Source organism: Dipodomys merriami, unplaced genomic scaffold (assembly GCF_024711535.1).
Source record: "Dipodomys merriami isolate MVZ:Mamm:240054 unplaced genomic scaffold, mDipMer1.0.p SCAF_19, whole genome shotgun sequence".
Taxonomy (NCBI): Eukaryota; Metazoa; Chordata; class Mammalia; order Rodentia; family Heteromyidae; genus Dipodomys; species Dipodomys merriami.
This window is the reverse complement of record NW_027203270.1, coordinates 18,944,611-18,965,253: the sequence shown is the minus strand read 5'-3', so window position 1 is coordinate 18,965,253 and position 20,643 is coordinate 18,944,611. Positions and strand designations below refer to the sequence as shown.

At 49.5% G+C, this 20,643-nt stretch overlaps 1 protein-coding gene across 2 annotated transcripts; it reads left to right on the top strand.

The window, feature by feature from the left end:
* Window positions 1–1,367: 1,367 nt before the first annotated feature.
* Window positions 1,368–7,609, top strand: Rnf112 (ring finger protein 112). Of its 2 annotated transcripts, XM_070027590.1 has the most exons (14): window positions 1,369–1,621; window positions 1,817–1,857; window positions 2,843–3,128; window positions 3,331–3,537; window positions 3,676–3,807; window positions 4,212–4,316; window positions 4,710–4,760; window positions 4,977–5,033; window positions 5,121–5,195; window positions 5,334–5,454; window positions 5,576–5,745; window positions 5,821–5,874; window positions 6,023–6,097; window positions 6,217–7,609. In XM_070027590.1, exons 1-14 carry the CDS (start codon window positions 1,568–1,570, stop codon window positions 6,685–6,687), a joined length of 1,899 nt encoding a protein of 632 aa, XP_069883691.1. In that variant the 5' UTR covers window positions 1,369–1,567; the 3' UTR covers window positions 6,688–7,609. The 2 variants fall into 2 exon arrangements, with proteins under 2 accessions (XP_069883690.1, XP_069883691.1); XM_070027589.1 differs by having other exon boundaries at window positions 1,368–1,621; window positions 4,977–5,195.
* The last annotated feature ends 13,034 nt before the right edge of the window (window positions 7,610–20,643 follow it).

Genomic DNA, 20,643 nt, shown 5'->3' with positions numbered 1-20,643 from the left:
ATGAAGCAGTTGAAACCTGCTTTTTTTTTTTTTTCTCTAGGGTGGAGGTGTGTAGGCACAGGGGCTTGAACTTAAGGCCTCACTTTGCACACTCACTTGATTTGGCTTTTGCTCAAAGATGGAATTCTACCACTTGGGCCACAGCTCCATTCCTGTCTTTTTTTTGGTGGCTGACTGAAGATAAGAGTCTCACAGACTTTCCTGTTCAAGCTGACTTTGAACCAGGATCCTAAGATCTCAGCTTCCTGTGTAGCTAGAATTACAGGTGTAAGCCACAGACACCCAGCCACACATAACTCTTTATGTCGGCCATTGGGATCTCTCGGAGCTCAGAGAAGGGGTAGAGTGAAGTACTCAGGCCCCCTGCTCAGAACTGAGCCCAGACCAGCCATGCTACCTACCATAAGTTAGATTCCCAGGCCACAAGCACCAGAGGGCCAGCCATGTCTAGTCAGGAAGGAGAGTTAAGGAGGCCCCCAGGAGACCTGGCACCTGAACAAGACACTAGATGGGGTGAAGAGGAATGCAGAGAGCTAGTGGAGGGAACTCCAGACAGAGGTGCAGAGGCAGGGCAGGCTGAGGTGAGAGGAAAGGTTATAGAGGAAGGGTGGGGCCTGGGAAGGCAGGCCAGGTAGTTTGGGTAATTATCAATGATGCTGGGGAACCATGGAAGGTGTTTGAGTAGCCTAGGGCCAACAGGGGTGGGAGCAGGGATGCTGGCTGTGCAGTGGACAGTAGAGGGGAGTGTGCAGTAGAGGGGAGGAGTCCAGTCCAGAGATGGTGGAGAAGGTCCAGAGAGGGATCTTCACAATCTTGCATTGGCACAAATGCCAGGGGTAGGGAAAGACACCAAGAGACACACAGAGCCAAGCAAGGCAGCAGATGGGACAGGAAGCAGCTGCATAACTAGAGGAGTGTGACAGGTACCGGGCTACATGCAGCATGGGGGTATCATGCAGCCTGTCCACAGTAGGTACTCAGGCAAAGGAGGTCATACAAGTGAATGGACCAGTTAGCCTCCCTGTCTCTAGGTCTGCTTGGGTTGTCTTCTCTCCCGGTTTCCTTGGCCCCCTTCTCTTTGCCCACCCTGTGGGCTCTGAAGGACCCCAACTAGCTCAGGAGGGGTGGTGTCAGCCCATGGTCCCCACCCAGAGCCCTTTCCTGCTGTGTGGGTACACCCACACGGCTTCCCTCTCTCCGTCCCCCTCCCCCTCCCTGTCCTTATCTTTCCCTCCCGTCTCCATGGCGACTCACCACCTCAGCGTGCCTGCATCCCAGCCTCTGCCAGGGATTCAGAGCCGGGCTCTGTCCCTCCCTCTTCTGGAGCCCTGGTACCCGCAGCCCTGTCTCCTCCCCCTGGGGTGAGTCCAGCAGCAGCCTCCTCTTTCCCGACCTAGCCGGCACATTTATTCTCCAGCTCTGACAGGGAGTCAGCTCTTGAGGAGAAACCATCCCCCCAGCCCCACCCTTCACCTGCCAGCTCGGCCAGCCCTCCAGGAGGAAGTCGCCGTGGCCTCCGCTCTCCTCTCCCCTCTCCGCAGCAGACCCTCTCCCATCCCAGCCTCTCATGCCGAGACCCGCCTTGTCGGTCACTTCCTTTTGTCATCGGCTTGGCAAACGGGCAAGTCTTCAGTCCTAGGATCTGGGGAGGAAGTGGGGGTGGGGGTGGGGGGAGAGAAGGAGCTACCTGGGATGGGGGATGGGCCTTGGGAGGGTGGGGGAAGGGCTCTCAAAACCCAGGCTGAAGACAGGAGTCTGGATTCTGTTCTAGATTTTATTTATTTATTTATTTATTTATTTATTTATTATCTTCAAGGAGAGAAAATGGAGCTTCATGGGAAGCAGCAGCAACAGTTGGTGAGCAGCGGAAGGGGCCTGCCGGGCTGGGATTGGTGCAGTGGAGCTGGCAGGTCAGCTGGAAAGGCTGGTCTGGGAGCACGGACTCCTGCGGCTGTGGGGCGGTGGCCAAGGCTCAGAAAGGCTCTCCCAAGGAGAGGAAGTTCAAGGCCTGATCAAGCAGTCTGTGTAGGGGGATGGAGTGGGTGCTTCTGAGAGACAGATGCTCTGAGCTGAGCTGAAGGAATCCTCCAAGAACTGAAGCCATCTGCTCAGCTACAGAATGGATGCCCAGGCACCAGGTGGCAGCCACCCTTTCCTGACTGTCCCAGCAGGAAGGGGATGTAGACTTGAGGGACCCCTGCTGTCAAAGGGCTGGGGACAGGATTTTCCTGAACACTGGGCACTGGGCTGATGAAGCTGCATGTACATCATGCTGGAAGATGGCCCATGCCCAGACCAGCCATTCTATCCATTGGGACAGGAACTGGGGTTCTGGCAGGGAATGGGTCTTGCTTGGGTTGTATGACTGAGATGGAAGATCTAGGTTTACTTTCACTGTTCTGCTACTCCCCCTCCCACCCCCCATACTCTGGGCTGCCAGGACCTGGGGTTCAAGGAAATGAGGAATGGACAGAGTTCAGTCCCTTTGGGAACTGCTTTGTCCAGTCACGGAAGGGCCAAGGAAAGCTGGGAAGGTCTGGGATGGCCTCCAATTCTGAGACCCAATAGACATCCTGCTTTGTTCTGTTGGGGAGGGTGTGCCAGTAATTGGGCTTTAAGTCAGGGCCTGGGCGCTGTCCTTTGGCTTTTTTCCATTCAAGGCTGGTGCTCTACCACTTGAGCCACAGCTCCACGTCAGCTTTTTGCTGGCTAATTGGAGATGAGAGTTTCATGGACTTTCCTGCTCAGGCTAGCTTTGATCCTTGATCCTCAGATCTCAACCTCTTGAGTAACAAGGATAACGTCCTAATTTCCAATGGTTTGTCTTGCCCTCCACCCCCAGGGCCCATGCACCATTCCCCAAGCTGGAGCTGGGCCTGGGGCCCCGTCCCACAGCACCCCGGGAACCACCCACCTGCTCCATCTGTCTGGAAAGGCTTCGAGAGCCCATCTCACTGGACTGTGGCCATGACTTTTGCATCCGGTGCTTCAGCACACACCGCATCCACGGCTGCGAGCCACCCTGCTGTCCTGAGTGCCGGAAAATCTGCAAGCAGAAGAAAGGCCTCCGAAGCCTCGGGGAGAAGATGAAGCTCCTGCCTCAGCGGCCACTACCCCCTGTACTGCAGGTGTGGGGACCCGGGCTCATTTCAGGGCAGTGGGGTGCTGGGGTCCTCCAAGATCTCTGGTCAGATCCTCACAGAGGGAGGGCAGGTAGTAGCTTTGGCCTTATTCTAGAATGTCAGGGCAGGCACAAAGTTCCAGGCTGGACACACTGCAGACTTGGAGTTCCATTGGGAGGCTCACGGAACCCTGCTCTGTCCTGCCCAGGAGGTGTGTGCGGTGAGGGCCGAACGGCTGCTGCTGGTACGGATCAATGCCTCTGGCGGCCTCATCCTCAGGATGGGAGCCATCAACCGCTGCCTGAAGCACCCGCTGGCCAGGGACACCCCAGTCTGCCTCCTCGCCGTCCTGGGGGAGCAGCACTCAGGGAAGTCCTTCCTCCTCGACCACTTGCTCCGGGGCTTGCCTGGCCTGGTGAGGGTGGGGCTGGCAGGAGGCTGTCGGGGATCGAGACAGGAGCCCCAAGTTTGGCTCTGGTTTGGGGACAGGAGTCTGAAGCCTGGTCTGTGGGGAAGGGGCATGAACCAGTGGATGCTCTTTCTCTCCCTGCAGGAGTCTGGTGAGGGCAACTGGCCCAAAGGAGGAGAAGGGTCCTTGCAGGGGTACAGGTGGGGTGCCAGTGGGCTCACCAGGGGCATTTGGATGTGGAGCCACCCTTTCCTGCTGGGGAAAGAAGGGAAGAAGGTAAGGGAGAAAGGGCAGAAGAAGTGGGAGAAACAGAAATAGAGGAAGAGGAGGGGATCAGATCTTCAGGTGCCAGGCGCCGGTGATACATGCCTATAATCCTAGCTACTCAGTAGGCTGAGATCTGAGGATCGCAGTTCCAAGCCAGCCTGGACAGGAAAGTCCATCAGATTCTTATCTCCAATAAACTCAGAAAAAACCAGAAGTGGCGCTGTGGCTCAAGTGGTAGAGCACTACTAGCCTTGAGCAAAAGACAGAGCCCAGGCCCAGAGTTCAAGCCCTAGGACCAGAAAAGAGAGAGAGAGAGAGTTAGAGAGAGAGAGATCTTCAGGGGTGACAAGAGGAAGAATGTGGTAGAGAGAGGTAAGCCTGCCCTGAGTCTCATCCCCCTGCCCTCTGCATAGGTGGCTGTGTTCCTGGTGGACACGGGGGACACCATGAGCCCGGAACTGAGCAGAGAGACAAGGATCAAGCTGTGTGCTCTCACCATGATGCTGAGCTCCTACCAGGTGCAAGAGGCCCCAGACTAAGCACACCCATCCCACGTGTCCTTCTCCAGCTCAACTTCCTCCAGGCTGGGGGCATCTCAAAGGCTTTGGTGAAATGGGCTTGCTGCAGGTTCTGGGGATACCAATGTAAAGGAGAAAGGTCTCCCAGTTAGTGAAGGTGGGAAGATAGGTTATTCTAGAAATATATTTTCCAGGGGCAGTGGAGGTCCATAGAGGACCCCACAGGGGCTTCCTAGGCCTGCCTGGTCATGAGTGTAGTCCTTCAGGCCCCAGAGGCCTTGGGGCTGGGCCCAGCCTTGTTCCCAGTCCCACAGACTTCCTGGGAGCCCTGGGTCTTCCCAACACATGGCATTGGCCCTACAGCCATTAGCATGCTCTTCTCATTGGTTCTAGATCCTGAACACCTCCCAGGAGTTGAAGGACACAGACCTGGGCTATCTGGAGGTAAGGTGTCCTCTGATGCTTGAGCATCACCTAGAAGGCCAGGAGGGCTGGACCTGAGGAAACTAGTACCCTCCATTTTGGCCACTTGCACTGGTAGGTGGGTGGGTTTGAGGGCAGAGGGTAAATAAAGCATGAGGTACCCAGTTCAGGGAGAGGCAGGAGAATGAATCAAAGCCCTTGGAGCACAGCCCTGATTTTCTCTATGCCTATCCCCAGATGTTTGTTCATGTGGCTGAGGTGATGGGCAAGCATTATGGGATGGTACCGATCCAGGTAAGACACCTGTTCCCTCACTTGTCGGCCCTGACCTTCACACCCTCCCCCTGCCAGCTACTAGGGTTAGAACCTCTTCTCTTCCAGCACCTGGACCTCTTAGTTCGTGACTCATCCCATTCCAGCAAGACAGGGCAGGGGCACGTGGGTGACATCCTGCCGGTGAGCAATGCAGAGAGAGGGGGAGGAGCAGAACAGGTGATGGGGGAGGGGTGGCGGGGGGGTGCGGGGGTCTGGAACAGGGATTCCCAGAGGGAGGTAGCTCCTCTGGCTTAGAGCTCCTTACAATCCATCTTTCAGAAGTTGTCCAGCAAATACCCCAAGGTCCAGGAGCTGCTCCTAGGGAAACGAGCCCGCTGCTACCTGCTGCCTGCTTCTGGGAGGCAGTGGCTGAACAAAGGCTCAGGAAGCCCAGGAGGGGGTGAGTGTCCTCAGGGGCCAAGATTTCTGGGAGTTGCTCCTCACAGCTTCCCTGAAGCCCTCTAGGGGTACCCAATGTCAGCCAGGCTTGGTCTCCTCAGCCTGAAGAATCTCTTTCTTAGATGCAGAAGATGAATTTGGTCAACTTCTCCGGGCCTACGTGTCAGATGTGCTGAGCACAGCCCCTCAACATGCTAAGAGCCGCTGCCAGGGGTATTGGAGTGAGGGGCGCACCGTGGCCAGGGGGGACAGACGCCTGCTCACAGGGCAACAGCTAGCTCAAGAGATCAAGGTGTGAAAACTCCCTGGAAACCCCAGCACCCAGCAGGTCCCTGCTTTCCCTGACCAGGCCGTGCTATCTCTGCAGAACCTGTCAGGCTGGATGGGGAGGACAGGACCTGGTTTCAGCTCTCCAGATGAGGTACAGAGCCCCCCTCCACCCTCCCCTGGAAGGATGGGGTCTGGGGGTGGGATGGGAGCCTGTGCACCCTGGGAGCGGAGATGAGGAGCAGGCAGCAGCCCTGGCTGAGGAGGAAGGAGGGAGGCAGCCTGGGCTTTCCCGTGGACAGATGGCCGCTCAGCTGCATGACCTGAGGAAGGTGGAAGCTGCCAAGAAGGAATTTGAGGAGTTTGTGAGGCAGCAGGTGAGCCCCAGGACCTGCTGGGGGGGGGCAGGATCTGGCCAGGTGGGGCCCACCCCAAAGAGGGGTCGCCTGGGGTCTCCTGGCCAGCTTACCTTTTTTTCCTCCTCGATGTCATCCAGGACATAGCCACCAAGCGCATCTTCTCTGCGCTCCGGGTCCTGCCCGACACCATGAGGACCCTCCTGTCCACCCAGAAGGATGCCATCTTGGCCCGCCACGGTGTGACCTTGCTGTGCAAGGAGCGAGAGCAGACCTTGGAGGCCCTGGAGGCCGAGCTGCAGACCAAGGCCAAGGCCTTCATGGACTCCTACACTATGCGCTTCTGTGGCCACCTTGCTGCTGTGGGGGGCGCTGTGGGGGCCGGGCTCATGGGCCTGGCAGGGGGTGTGGTGGGGGCTGGTATGGCAGCAGCCGCGCTAGCTGCCGAAGCTGGGATGGTGGCAGCGGGGGCAGCAGTGGGGGCCACTGGGGCTGCTGTGGTTGGGGGTGGTGTGGGGGCTGGGCTGGCTGCCACTGTGGGATGCATGGAAAAAGAGGAGGATGAGAGGGTGCAGGGAGGGGACCGAGAACCCCTTCTCCAGGAAGAGTAAGCCAGGAGGCCTTAAAGGGTGAGATGCGCAAGGTGAAAGGGCTTGGAGGGGCACACATGTACCCCATTGTGCCCACTGAAGGCCTCGTGCCTGGCAGTTGGCTGAGCCTGGGACTCGAGTTGGCTCGAGGAACCAGGCCAGGAGGCATGGAAGAGAGCACAGGGCCTATTTCTGAGTAGAGATGATTGCTAATCTGCCATCATCCCAGCTGAACTTGGCCCCAGGGTCTCCCCCATTCCAGTTTCTTTTCCATGATGACCCTGGGTTGGAGGCAGTGCCTTCCTAGAAGTCTCCTCGATTGTGGAGAACCCTGTGATTTCACAGATGGAAGAGGCCCCAGCATGACTGACCTTTGTGTTCAGGACCAGGGGAACTTGACAAGGGCTAAGACACAGGGCAGAGCCAAAGAGATAGGGGTAGGACAGACAGTAGCTTGTCCCCAGGACCCTTCCCAAAGCTACCTATCCTCCAGCAGGACTGAACTGCCTGCCCCGCCCCCAAGTCCTCCCCCACAGGCCTCCAGGCTCCTGTTTTTCATCAGGCAGAGGGAGGAGCACCTATGGTCTTTTGCAGAACGCCCTCACCCAGCAGATTAAAAGCCAAAGAATCGCCCTTCGATTGCATCCTGAGCTAAGCCAGTCTATAGCAAATCCTATCAAAGTCTTAAAAAGGAAAACATGGTGAGGATATTTGATCCTTACCTCTTTTGTCCCCCAAGCTTGTGAGACTATTCTGCCATCTTAGAAGACCTCCTCCTTGATGGAGCTCCCTGAATGCCAGCCCTCATGGAGCCCTTAGGGGCAGGGAGCCGCTCAGGGCAGAGAAGGGGAGAGATGGAATAATTCTGGGCTATTAAACTATAAAAGATGCTGGGCACATGACCCTTTTGTTTTATGGCTAATAAAATATATGTGTACTCGAACGTCAGCTTTCCGGTATGTTACTGAAACAGCCCTCGAAGGGCTTTAGGATGGGAGGAGGTGACAAAGAGTTCCACCATCATTAGGATTTGTGGATGGGAAGAGGGAGACAGGAAATTCGTAAGTGAGGTGGGGCATATCAGAGGGCACTGAGGCAGGAGGGCTCAGGCCAAAGCCAAGTACATTGCTACCTTCTTAGGCCAGTCCCCTAGGATTCTGGGCCCAGTGCTCTTGTCTCCTCTGAGGAATGGTCTCTGATGGCCTTGTCTATAGGTAGTCAATTGGCACTTGTCCCTGCAGAGGACAGAATGGTGGGGACCTTGGTAAGACCTTGGAGGAAGGAGGCTCCATTATGGGACTTAGCCAGCCAAGAACTCACATTTCTGATTCCCCTCCCAGACCCTGACCCTCCACCTATGAATTACAACAGCACTCACTACATTCAAACCCTGATCTTTATACATCAAACCCAGAAAGGTGAGGTCTTGAATAAGGCTGACCAATGGAGACACAGGGGAATCTGGAAGTCCAGCCTGGCTCTCCTCCAGACATCAAAGGATGTGCTGTGCTGTGCTGTATCAATCAGGTCCAGCTCTGGGAAACTGTTGGAGCGGCAGAAGCAGAGGACATGGTCTGGGGACAGATGGCTTAGAAGAGTTGTAATTAACAGACAGAAATACCTAATGTAGGAAATCCCAAAGCTAGGGTGGGGATGGGTGGGACAAAGACAGATCAGAGTGACTGTTTTTTTGGAAACTATGCCTCGGGTGGGGACTATGTGTAATGTTTTTAGATAAAGGCTTTCTGGAAGCATCTGAGTACTTCCCTCATATCTGGTTAGACATGTGTGTCTTCAAAGCATTTCCCCCCACCTCATCTTTCTTAAGTCTCATACATGTTACAGAATACACATTTTCCTAGAGGAGGACCCAGAGACCTGGAGAAATGATAGTCAAGTCAGAATCAAGCCAGAGCTCGAACTCAAGATTCCTGATGTCAAATCCCTTGGTCTGCAGAGCCCTTATGCCAATAAATCTCTCCAGTCCTCAAATCTGGACTATGGGGTCCTGAACCAAATCAGGTGGCCTCCTGAGTATATGATTCTGCTTTCCATTACTATCACGAAATACCTGAGGCTGAGCACTGCACAAAGAAAAGAGGTTTATTTAGCTCACTGTTTTGAAGGCTAAAGGCTATTGTGCTAGCAGTGAGGGCTCTGGTGAGGATCTGGTGGTGGTAGTTGTAACATGCAGGAGAGTGTCCATGAGGGAATGCTCATATAAGAGACAGACAGACAGACAGACAGACAGACAGACAGACAGACAGACAGACAGACACAGAGAGTGACTGGGTTCCCATGAGACCTGTTTTCTTTTGCCATGTTGGTGATTGAATCCAGGGCTTCATGCTTACTAGGTGAGCATTCCTCCACTTGAGTTCTGCCCCTAGCTCTACATTAATTTTTTCTAACGGCTACATCTTCAGTGACCTGATGACCTTCCAGTAGGCCTCATTGAACATCCAACATCAACTCTGTATTTCATTAGGACACTGGGTGATTTGGGATCCAGGTCTCCACCACATGCTTAGGTCTGGTTGGTTTCCTTCCTTTGGCTTATTGAAAGTTGACAACTCCAAGATTCTCATGTGACAAATGTCTATGTTTGATTTGAGGCCTGACCTTCACTTCCTGCTTCGAAATCTCTCTCCTGTTGAAGATGGCAGGAGCCAGAGTCCTGAAGCCCCTTCCTTACATGGGGCAGGGGGCCTCTGACCTGTAGGAAACCATGCCATGAACCAGAAGTAAACTCTTACTTCATTGTGAACTGAGACACATGTGCTCTCTCTGGCCTAACATCAACCCCCACCCCCGCCCCGCCCCGTGTTCCTTAAAATGGAGCATGTCTATAACAAACTATGGGAATATTGCTGATTGGGTATAGAGCAATGGAGAGACACACTGCTGAGCCCATGTTAGTTCACAACAAAACAGTTGTCCAACTGCCACTGACAATAACTTGGAAGGCAGACCTTGTGTTGTTGAGGGGAAAAACAACAAAAACAAAAAATAAAATGGCTGGGAAGGTGGCTTAAGTAGTAAAGCGCTTGCCTAGCATGCATGAAGCCCTGGGCTTGATTCTTCAGTACCACATAAATAAAAAAAGCCAGAAGTGGTGCTATGGCTCAAGTGGTAGAGTGCTAGCCTTGGATGGTGCCCACACCTGAGTTCAAGCCCCAGGACTGGCAAAACAACAACAACAATGAATCAAACAAACAAAAACACCCTGAGAGCTAGAGTCCAGTGGCTCACACCTGTACACACACACACACACACACACACACACACACACACACACACACACACACACACACACACACACACACACACAGCCAGCACATAAAAAGACCTGGGAGGGCTGGGAAGGTGGCTCAGTGGTAGAGCACTTGTCTTGCATGCATGAGGCCCTGGGTTCGATTCCTCAGTACCACATAAGCAGAAAAAAATAAAAAAGCGGGAAGTGGCGCTGTGGCTCAAGTGGTAGAGTCCTAGCCTTGAGCTGAAGAGCTGAGGGACAGCGCCCAGGCCCAGAGTTCAGGCCCCACGATCAGACCCAAAAAATCCCAAAACATTATAATATCATTAAAAAAAAAAAAAAGACCTGGGAACACGGTTTAGCAGTATAGTACCTAGCTGGTAAGCTTGAGACTTTGAGTTTCAAACTCAAGTATTCCCAAATAAAAATAAAAAATAGATAGATAGATAGATAGATAGATAGATAGATAGATAGATAGATAGATGATATAGATAGATGAGTCCCTGACAACCCAGAATTCTTTTCTACCAATATGGAAAACAAGAAAAGTGGGATGTTACTGAATATGCATTCAACCAGACTAGGACACACCCTAGCAGTTATTACAAAGACAAAAGAAATCCCATCTTCTTTCCAAAGGCCAGCAGATACAGCCTGTATTATCTGCATTCTCAGGTCCAAGGACTTCTCCCCAGGTGAAAGGACTCATACTCCACATGCTTTCTTATTCATCCTAAAGCCTACTGGTAATTGAACAATTAACTGTAGGTACCATCTACCCTCTGTATCCAAAGCTACACTTGCCCATTTCTATTCCTGCAAGGACTGCATCCAATAACTCTCAACAAGTCTTCATCCTTGTAGGGCCTCAAACAATCTCCCCCAACCCCTTTTAGTGCCAGTACTAGGGCTTTGAACTCCATCTGGTCCCTGCCTCTGAGCCTACGGATAATACTCAGATATAGCACTCTACTACTTGAGCCATAGCTTCACTTCTAGCTTTTTGGTGGTTAATTGAAAGTAAGAGTCTCATCGACTTTCCTGCTTGGGCTAGCTTCAAATCTCAATCCTCAGGTCTCAGCCTCCTAAGTAGCTAGGATTATAGGCATGAGCCACCAGTGCTCGGCTCAAGCAGACCCTTCATAAGCAAATTCCAAGGCAAGTGCTGAAGACCCATGCCTATAATCCTAGCTACTCAGCAGGCTGAGATTTGAGGATTAAGGTTTGAAGCCAGCATGGACAGGAAAGTTCCACGAGATTCTTAATCTCCAATTAACTAACAAAAAAGCAGAAAGTAGTGGTAGAGCATAAGCCTTAAGCAGAAAAACCAAGCAAGAGTGTAATGTCTTGAGTTCAAACCCCAGTACTGGCAAACAGATGCACAATTAAAAAATTAAAAAAGCAGATTTCATCATGAGAGATCCCTGGGGACCTAATTCCAGTCATGAAGACCCCTAGCTATGACAGGGCCATGCTACAGTTTGGATAAGTGTTCCCCAAAAGTACATGTGCCTAAGGTTTGGTCCCCAGTCCATGACACTATGGGGAAGTGATGGAAACTTGAAAAAGGTGGGGCCTAATGGGAGGAAGTGAGGTCTTTGGGTGTGAGGCCTTGAAAGGGATATTGGGACCCAAATTCTTTCATCTCTCTCTTTGTCTCCATCTGTTTCTGTCTCAGTTTGCCTCTCTGTCTCTCTGTGTGTGTCTGTGTCATTCTCTCTCTCTGCTTCCTGAACATTATGAGGTATTCTATCCTGCCCAATTGTGCCAACTAACCACGCACTGAAACCTCTAAAATAGTGAGCCAAAAAAAACCTTTTTCCTCTTATAAGTTGATTATCTTACATGTCTTGTGACAGTAATAGCAAAATGACTACCACAGGCCAGCATGGTTGTCCATAATAATAGTCCTTTGGAATGGCTCTTTTCAGCTAAATGGCCTAATATCATGTATTTCTAGAAAATGTATTTCAAGTACTTCTTAGGAACCCCACACCAGCTCTCTTCAGGCACTGGCTTCAAGGGAAAACATGACTTCAACCAGATTTCTCTTTCTCTTTGAGAGTCACAGCATACCATGTGAGGGAAACCTTCTCAGTGTCGTGACAATCTGTCCTCCCAGCCACCAATACCTTTATGTCCATGAAATCTCCTGATAGGTTCATAGGGTAGGTAGAACTCTTCTGGCGGACCTTTCTGGATCCTGATTTTATGTCTCAGGATTTCCAGGGAAGAGAGAAGAGAAGCCCTTTTAAATACTAAACACAATCATAAGAGGATTGAACTATATTGAGCACAGGATATGATCTCAGACCCAAATTCCTAGGCTTGCCAGACAAGAGTTCAAAGGCAAACACTGGGCTTGCTGGCAGAATTTGTTCTCATTTCAACAAGCTTAGCAGAAAAGAGAGCATTTTCATTGGACAAGCTTATTCGAGACCAGTTTACTTGCTCTGCCTGTGCAGAGGATGGAAGGGTAACCAGGAGGATGGGAGGGTGATCTGCAGCATTCCTGAATCACAAAGAACTTCAGGCCACCTGGAAGAGACCTCTGATCTTGTATCTTCCCTAGGTCTTGATACTGTGGGATCCACGCCACCAGGACCATGTGAGGTTGATTAAGGAGAACCCTGTGCCTGTACCCTGGGTATGGAAACCAGCATGCACTGGGTGCCAGTGGCTCACACCTGTAATCCTAGCTACTCAGGAGGCTGAGATCTGAGGATTGCAATCGGAAGCCAGCTCAAGCAAGAAATCTGGTTAGACTCTTATCTCCAATGAATCAGCAAAAAAGCCACAAGTCGATTGTGGGTCAAGTGGTAGAGTACTAGGTTTGAGGATAAAATAGTTCAGGGACAGCACTCAGGCCTTGAGTTCAAGTCCCAGGAATGGTACTAAAAACAAACAAAGAAAAACACAAAAATAAACCCAGGATGTAAAGTACCCTGCTGCCAAGCAGTATAGTTCTAACCCATTTCAGATGACACCCTCTGGGCAGTTGGAATTTTTTTTATAGGGACCCAGTGCCTGTGAACTCTCATTGACTGAAATAATTTTGTCGATGATACAATATAACTAGTCAAGTAAATGGGAATTGTGGTACAGGAAATATTCTGCTGGCTAGTTCCCATAGTCCAGCTCAAATATTTTAGGCCCTTTCTCAGTCCATTGGTCTATTCAGTTCATGACGCATATTTTTTAAAACAAACAAAAGTTACTTGGGTTATAAGTAGGACTTTTTTTTTTTTTTTTTTTTTTGGTCAGCCGTGAGGCTTGAACTCTGGACCTGGGCATTGTCCCTGAGCTCTTCAGCTCAAGGCTAGTGCTCACTTGAACCACAGCACCACTTCCGGTTTTCTGGTGGTTAATTGGAAATAAGAGTCTCACAGACTTTCCTACCCAGGCTGGCTTTGAACCTACATCCTCAGATCTCAGCCTTCTGAATAGCTAGGATTACAGGCATGAACCACTGGCACCCAGCTATAAGTAGGACTTCTAAGGACTTCTGCTATATGTAACCGGTGGCTTTTGTTGCTCTGTGGCAAAGTCACCTTCAGAAATGTCATCATTTGCTGGGGCCAGTGGCTCATGCCTGTAATCCTAGCTACTCAGGAGGCTGAGATCTGAGGATCACAGTCCAAAGCCAGCCAGGGTAGGAAAGACCATGAGACTCTTATCTTCAATAAACCTCCAGAAAAAACTGGAAGTGACACTGTAGCTCAAGTGGTAGAGTGCTAGCCTTGAACTGAAGAGTTGAGGGACAGCGCCCAGGCCCAGAGTTCAAGCCCCACAATTGGAAAAAAAAAAAAAAAAAAGAAGAAATGTCATCATTTTGCCCCCAGGTGAATGCTTCAGTTGGGGAAGGGTGGTGATTCACATCTGTAATCTCAGCCATATAGGGGGCAGAAGTAAGAGGATCGTGTCTGGCCCCCCACAAAAATATGAGACTCTATCAAAAGACAAACTAAAACAAAAAGGGATACGGCTATGAAGATATAGCGCAAGGGATAAAACACATAAGCACAAGCACAAGGTCCTAAGTTCAAACTCCAGGGCTTCAGAAAATAAAAAAGCCCTTATCCCCCCCCTCCAAATCAAATCTTCTCTATTGCATAACTGTTCATTTGTCTTAATTCTTTCTCGCCGTTCCCCTCCCCACATGCTCAGCCTCTGCAGAGCTCATCCGTGTACTGCTTTAGCACAGTCCAGCCTACCACAGGCTGACACCAGGAGCCCACGTACACCCCTTCCTCCTTTTAAATGGCTTCTCCCAGGTATTTATCACAGAGAGGAAAGGCTGACTAAAATACGTAAGTTTCCAGTGAGAGGCGTTTGCCAAATTCTTTTTCAGGGGCTCATAATCTCTTCTTTCTCCTGGCATCTGTTCTGGAGTACTGCAGTGCTGAGATGTCTGTCAGAGCAGCACGCCACCCTCTCCCCTTCGCTGTCAGCACTCAGGCCACAATGGATGCCTGCTCCCTCCAGCTCCCCAAACTACAGAGCATCAGACACATGCTCTTCTTATTTCGCTCCCTGGGTGGACCATGAGCTAGTTGGGTAGCCAGTGTTGCTGTTTATCTAATCATCTATCTAATTTTTTAATTAGAATTTTTTGTGCCAATAGTGGGGTTTGAACTCAGAGCCTTGAAGTCTCATTTGATTTTTTTTTTTCTCAAGATGTATGTTCTACCATTGGAGCCACACCTCCACTTTCTGCTTGTCAACTTTTTTGGGGGTGGGGGGAGGTTGGGGTTGGTTGTGGGCCTTGAACTTAGGGCCTGGGTGCTGACCCTGAGCTTTTTTACTCAAGGCTAGTGGTCTATCACTTGAGCCACTGAGCCACTGGTCCACTTGAGCCACTGGTCCACTTCTGGTCTTTTTGGTAATTAACTGGAGATAAGAGTCTCACAGACTTGCCTGCCCAGGCTGGCTTCAAACCAAGATCCTCAGATTTCAGCCTCCTGAGTAGCTACGATTACAGGTATGAGCCATCAGCACGTCAACATTTTTAAAGTATTTTCTTTGGATGTATACTCAAGTCCTTTGTCACTATGCGTGTGTGTGTGTGTGTGTGTGTGTGTGTGTGTGTGTGTGTGTGTGTGTGTGTGTGTGTGATGTCTCTGAGCTTTTTTTGCTCAAGGCTAGTGTGTACCTCTTGAGCCACAACTCCATTTCTGGCTTTTCAGTAGATAATTGGAGAGGAGTCTCACAGACTTTCCTTCCTGGATGTCTTTGAACTGCAATCCTCAGATCTCAGCCTTCTGAGTAACTAGGATTATAGGCATAAGCCACTGGTACCTTGCTTCAATAGTTTTATTTAAATTAGCATACATTTGTTGTACTAGGGGAGTTTTACCATTGTGACATTTCCATAAATGTAAACAATGTATCCTGATCAACTTCCCCCTGATGTCTGTCAATAGTTTTCAACGTTATATTTTCATACATTCAAATAAACCACATGTCCCAGCAGGTTGTGTGTGTGTGTGTGTGTGTGTGTGTGATCCTTAGAGTTTTAAAAATATTAGCTCTTCCAATCCTATTCAATGTAGATCAGGTCATATGCAACCAGGATAATTCATTTCATTGTCTTTTTTTAAAGTCATTAGGTGTTAGATATGTTTTACAGAAAAGGAAAAAACATTTAAAAATTATAAAATTAGAATAAATAACCTGGCGGGGCACTGGTGGTTTACGCCTGTAATCCTAGCTACTCAGGAGGCTGAGATCTGAGGATCACAGTTCAAAGCCAGACTGGGCAACAAAGTCTGTGAGACTCTTATCTTCAATAAACCACCAGAAAACTGAAAGTGGCACTGTGACTCAAGTGGTAGAGTGCTAGCCTTGAGCTGAAGAGCTGAGGGATAGCACCCAGGCCCAGAGTTCAAGCCCCACAACCAACAACAACAACAAAAATCAATAAAATAGAATAAATAACCTGAACATTCAGCTGAGTTTTGGAGGAAAAGAAAGGGTAGACAGGAAGAAGAAATAAAGTAATAAAGCTAGAAGAAAAACAAAAAATAATAATATCAAAAGGAAAATACAGGGTTATTACCTGAGGATGGTAATCTCCATTGTTAGGCTGCCAGATGAATTATAAACTTCATGTATATTTATACCTTCAATAACTAAAAATTAGCAATATCGCTGAGTGCCAGTGGCTCACACCTGTAGTCCTAACTACTCAGGAGGTTGAGATCTGAGGACTATGGTTCAAAGTCAGCCGGGGCAGGAAAATCTGTGACTCTCTTATTTCCAATTAACCACGAGAAAACTGGAAGTGGTGCTGTGGCTCAAGTGGCAGAACTCTAGCCTTGAGCTGAATTGCTCAGGGATGGGCCCAGGCCCGGAATTCAAGCCCCACAACCAACCAATAAAATTATATATATATATATATATATATATATATATATATATATATATATAATAGCAATATCTTCTGTGGGAGCACTAGTGTAAATAAGTAAACAGCAGTAGTTCCATGTAAGAAGTTGCACATTTCAACAGTACACCCTAAGATGTGAAATAAACAAAAACATGAAGTTCTACTTTGACCTTGTAGGTAACAGATGCCAACCTCACTTTAATGGCACATGTTCTACATAAGGATTTACTTCATATAAAACAGTGCAGCTGCTATGGAAGGCTGTAGGAGGTTTCTCAAAAACTTAAAAATAGCTCCACCATATGATCCATCCGGCAATCCCACTTCTGGTTCTCCATCCAAAGACATTGAAATCAGAATCTCAAGGGCGCTATTTGCACATTCGTGTTTAGTGCAGTATTATTCACAATCGCCTGGAGGTGGAAGGAATCTAAATGCCCATTAATGGATGAAGGGAGTCTTTACCCCTTCATGTGGTATATCCATGCCAATAGAGAATATTATCCAGCCTTTAAAAAGGAAGAAACTCTGTCACATGCTACATGGATAAACGTCAATGACATTGTGCTAAGGGAAAGAAACAAGAGAAAGGCCCATGACTTTTACTGATAAACACAGTGTAGAGAACAGAACTCAGCACACAATGCACAGGTGTCATTCTATTTGGGGAGAAAAGTACATGAAGGTCAAGCATAATCATTCCCCAGCCAGCTAGTTTTGGGAGCCCTCTGTGCATAGGAACCCAGCTCCCCACTAAAAGTTCCTTCCAGAGGCTACTGAAAGGGCTCCACCTGACATTAGTTCTTTACCTTTAACTCCCTCTCTCATCTGGGTTAGATGGGTAGCTTCTGCTGGCTTGGCTGATTCTGATATGGATAGTATGTAGCCAGTCTCCATTATTATTATTGTTATTGTTATTATTTTGTGCCAGGCCTGGGGCTTGAACTCAGTGCCTATGCACTGTCTAAGAGCTTTCATGTACTCTATCACTTGAGCTACAGCTCCACTACCGGTTTTTGAGTGGTTAACTGGAGATGAGTCCCCTGGACTTTTCTGCCTGAGTTGGCTTTGAACTTTGATCTTCAGATCTGACGGCTGGCTCCTTCCTGTGATCTTAATCTTCCCTAGCTGGTAAAATTTCCAGGGCGTGGATCCTGACCATTGCGTTCTTTTAGGAACATCTGCGTTTCTGGGCAGATAAAGGGGAGCTTGGAGAAAGGTTCCATCTGTATCCTGTGCTCCCCAGGGTCTCTCAGATGAAAAGAATCAATATTCCACGGTGCCATGCTTTTGAGTGGCATTTCCTGAGGGTGGCTCTCAGGTAATGGATGTGTCAGGTACAGCCCTCCTCCTGAGATAGAAGCTTTTACTAATGTACATTTCCTGCATAGCTGTCAATTTCTCTCACAAAAGCAGGTTTTGTAGAGCTCCTCTGGAGCCTGTGGTTTCTCAGAATAGCCAGCTCAAAATATGCCAAAGATGATTCTTTGGCGGTGGCATTTTCTTGTCTCTGGCAGGCTTATTTTGTAATTGTGCTGAGCCCCAACATGGGCTTCCTGTGACCTCCAAGCAAGTACTCCCTGGCTCTCTTGCTCTTCCCTCTCCCTCCCCCGCTGCTCACCTGCGTGTCATATCAATTTCATTTGGATTGGAATCCATGTCCTTGCTTTAAAAGGACAAAGATCACCATGACAATGATCCTAACCCATCTGGATACTGGAGTGGACACTTGCTGGAGTGAGCAAGCACCTGTGTATAAAGATAGCGGATGCTTGAGCACGTCTGCCTCAGCAACCACAGAATAAACACAGACAGAATGGAAGGGGGGAGAAGGAGAGGAACAGCAGGGATTAAGGGAGCTCCAGGCTGCTCAAGTTGGAGGAAGGACTGGGTTGTTTTAATATAGTTTGCTAGGGTCATTTGGGGTCTATTAATTTTCTGTTTGGAGGATGGTTGTGTGTGTGTGTGTGTGTGTGTGTGTGTGTGTGTGTGTGTGTGTGTGTGTGTGTGTGTGTGTGTGTGTGTGTGTGTGTGTGCGCGCGCGCGCGCGCGCCAGTCCTGAGACTTGCAATCAGGACTTGGGTGCCATCTCTGGAGTGTTTTTTTTTTTCTTTTTTGTCCCTCAAGGATAACCCTTTACCACTTGAGCTTCAGCTCCACATCAAGCCTTTGGGTATTCTATTGGCGACAGTCTCACTAACTTTCTTGCCTGGGCTGGTTTTGAACCATGATCTTAGACTCCTGAGTAGCTAGGATTACAGATGTGAGCCACCAGCACCTGGCTTAAAGCCATGGTTTTGTGTGGCTCAGAGGTTGGGGACATTCTCTTGCTCTTTGCTAGCTCAACAAAACAACCAATAGTCATTCAACCAGGGGGAAAGCTTAGCCGTGCGTGGTAGGAGCACACCCCCAGGAGTGAAGAGGGATTTCCAGGCATATCCCATCAGTCAAGACTTCTTTTAGGATAATTTAAAGGTTTTGGGCAACTCTATTCTCCACTTGTCTATGGTGAAGCAAACTCATAGATGGGTCTGTTTTAATATGGGGCTGGGGGATTGTGGACCAGTAATACAGGGTATGGGAGAGGCTGGGACCCTCCCTCTGTACACAGTGAGCTGATAAGGAAGAGAGGGGGCAGGGTAGTTCAAGTGTACAGTATGTGTTTAGCATGTACAAGGCCCTGGCTCCCATCCATAAGGAAGGAAAAAGAACAGATGGGAGAAGGGAGGAAAGGAGGACAGACATGTTTACTGTCACCATGGAAACCCCATTGAGCATGCAATGGGCGTGGCTTTGGTAGAGCTGGTCCCAGCCATTTTCTGACTTGCTTTCCAGGTGTAGACATGGACAGGGGATTCTCTCGAAGTCCCATAACTTCACTAAGAAACTGGGGCCATCGGACTGGAGTTGGAGGGTGGCTGGGATGGAGAAGTGGGGATTATGAGCAGCAGAAGGGACTTTTCCAGACAGGGTCAGATGGGAAGGCCCCAGCATGACATCATAGAAGCCTGGGAAGAAGCCCAGTATGACGACATAGGAGCCTGCTGAGACACATGGTGTGAGAGCCCGGACGTGCTGAACCACAGGGTGTGGCCACAGCAGCCCTTGCCTCACCCAGGAGGCCCTAAGCCCATGCCCCTCCTGAAAAAGAAGCAGGAAAACCATTAAGCTATGCTACAAAACCCAGAGGCTCACTGGGCAGTGCCAATGGGAAGCCATCACTAGAATGAATGCTGTTAGTTGGCAACCCTAATCAATATCATGAAAAATTCCCCCAAAGGTTTGGCTTACAGGGGAATAGAAACAAACAATCCAACCCTATCCCTAGCGTGCCTGATAAATGCAAGTTTCTGAGTTCAAATCTCTCATCAGAAGAGAACAGTGGGCTCAGAGGGAGAACATGGAGAGGAAGCTGCTCCGGGACCTGTGTTGGAGCTTGTGGTGTAAAGCAAAGACAATGTGGGCAATACAGTGGGACGAAAGGCAGAACTGGACCGAGTGTGGTGACGGGGAGTCCTGGGTCTGCAGGGGAGGAGAGAGAAAGGTCTGTCGACAGCTCACAGTCTCATTCTAGCATTTTCATCTCCACTTTCTCAGATGGTTGGACATGAATGAGTCCACCTAATGGAGTCAAAGTAATGGTTTGCTCCAGGGTAATCACCAGCACAAAGCCAATCCCCTCCTGTGATTATAATTAGCCTAGCCAGGTTCTCTGACAAGCAGAGATTCCTACCTGTGATGGATCTAGATCACCCCTTTTGAGTTCTGTGGCTCCTCTCCAATTTGGGTAAGGCAGATCCCCATGAGGATCTGTTTTGCCCATTCTATAACTGTCTGTGGAATCACACCATCCATTCTCTGTTGAGAAAGGCTTCCTTCACTAGCCTGAGCTTGTTGCTTGTCTCAGCGGCAGTCTAACATTGCCAAGTAATATTCTGCTGACCACAGTTTTGTGTCCCATTTTCCAATTGGTGCAAACCTGAGCAAGCTATTTCTATTTGGGGGAGTGGGGAGGAGAATATTATGAAGAAAACACACAGACTAGCTTGAATAATTTTTGTGAACCTTGGAGCATAGAGTGTCCTGAGTTTCCTGGTTGCCTGGTCCTGGGTTGGCTTAGGGTGCAAGAAAGGTTAGCACAGTACCTGTCTACCTCTTGGCTTCCTATAGACACCCCTTGCTTCCCTCCCCCTTCCCAGAGCCTCATTGCCATTGACCACACAGTTCAAAGAACTCGGGGGGGGGGGGGCGGTCTTAAAAGGTCACAATCGCCCAAAACACATTCACTAGAGACCATGTTTGGGTATATGTTTGAGGTCTGGGAGACCGTTCT

Coding starts and splice junctions, on each gene's coding strand:
- Rnf112 (XM_070027589.1), top strand. CDS start 1,568: ATGCCGAGACCCGCCTTGTCGGTCACTTCCTTTTGTCATCGGCTTGGC. Junction 3,808..4,211: donor TGGGGAAAGAAGGGAAGAAG/GTAAGGGAGAAA, acceptor CCCTCTGCATAG/GTGGCTGTGTTCCTGGTGGA. Junction 5,875..6,022: donor GTTTCAGCTCTCCAGATGAG/GTACAGAGCCCC, acceptor TCCCGTGGACAG/ATGGCCGCTCAGCTGCATGA.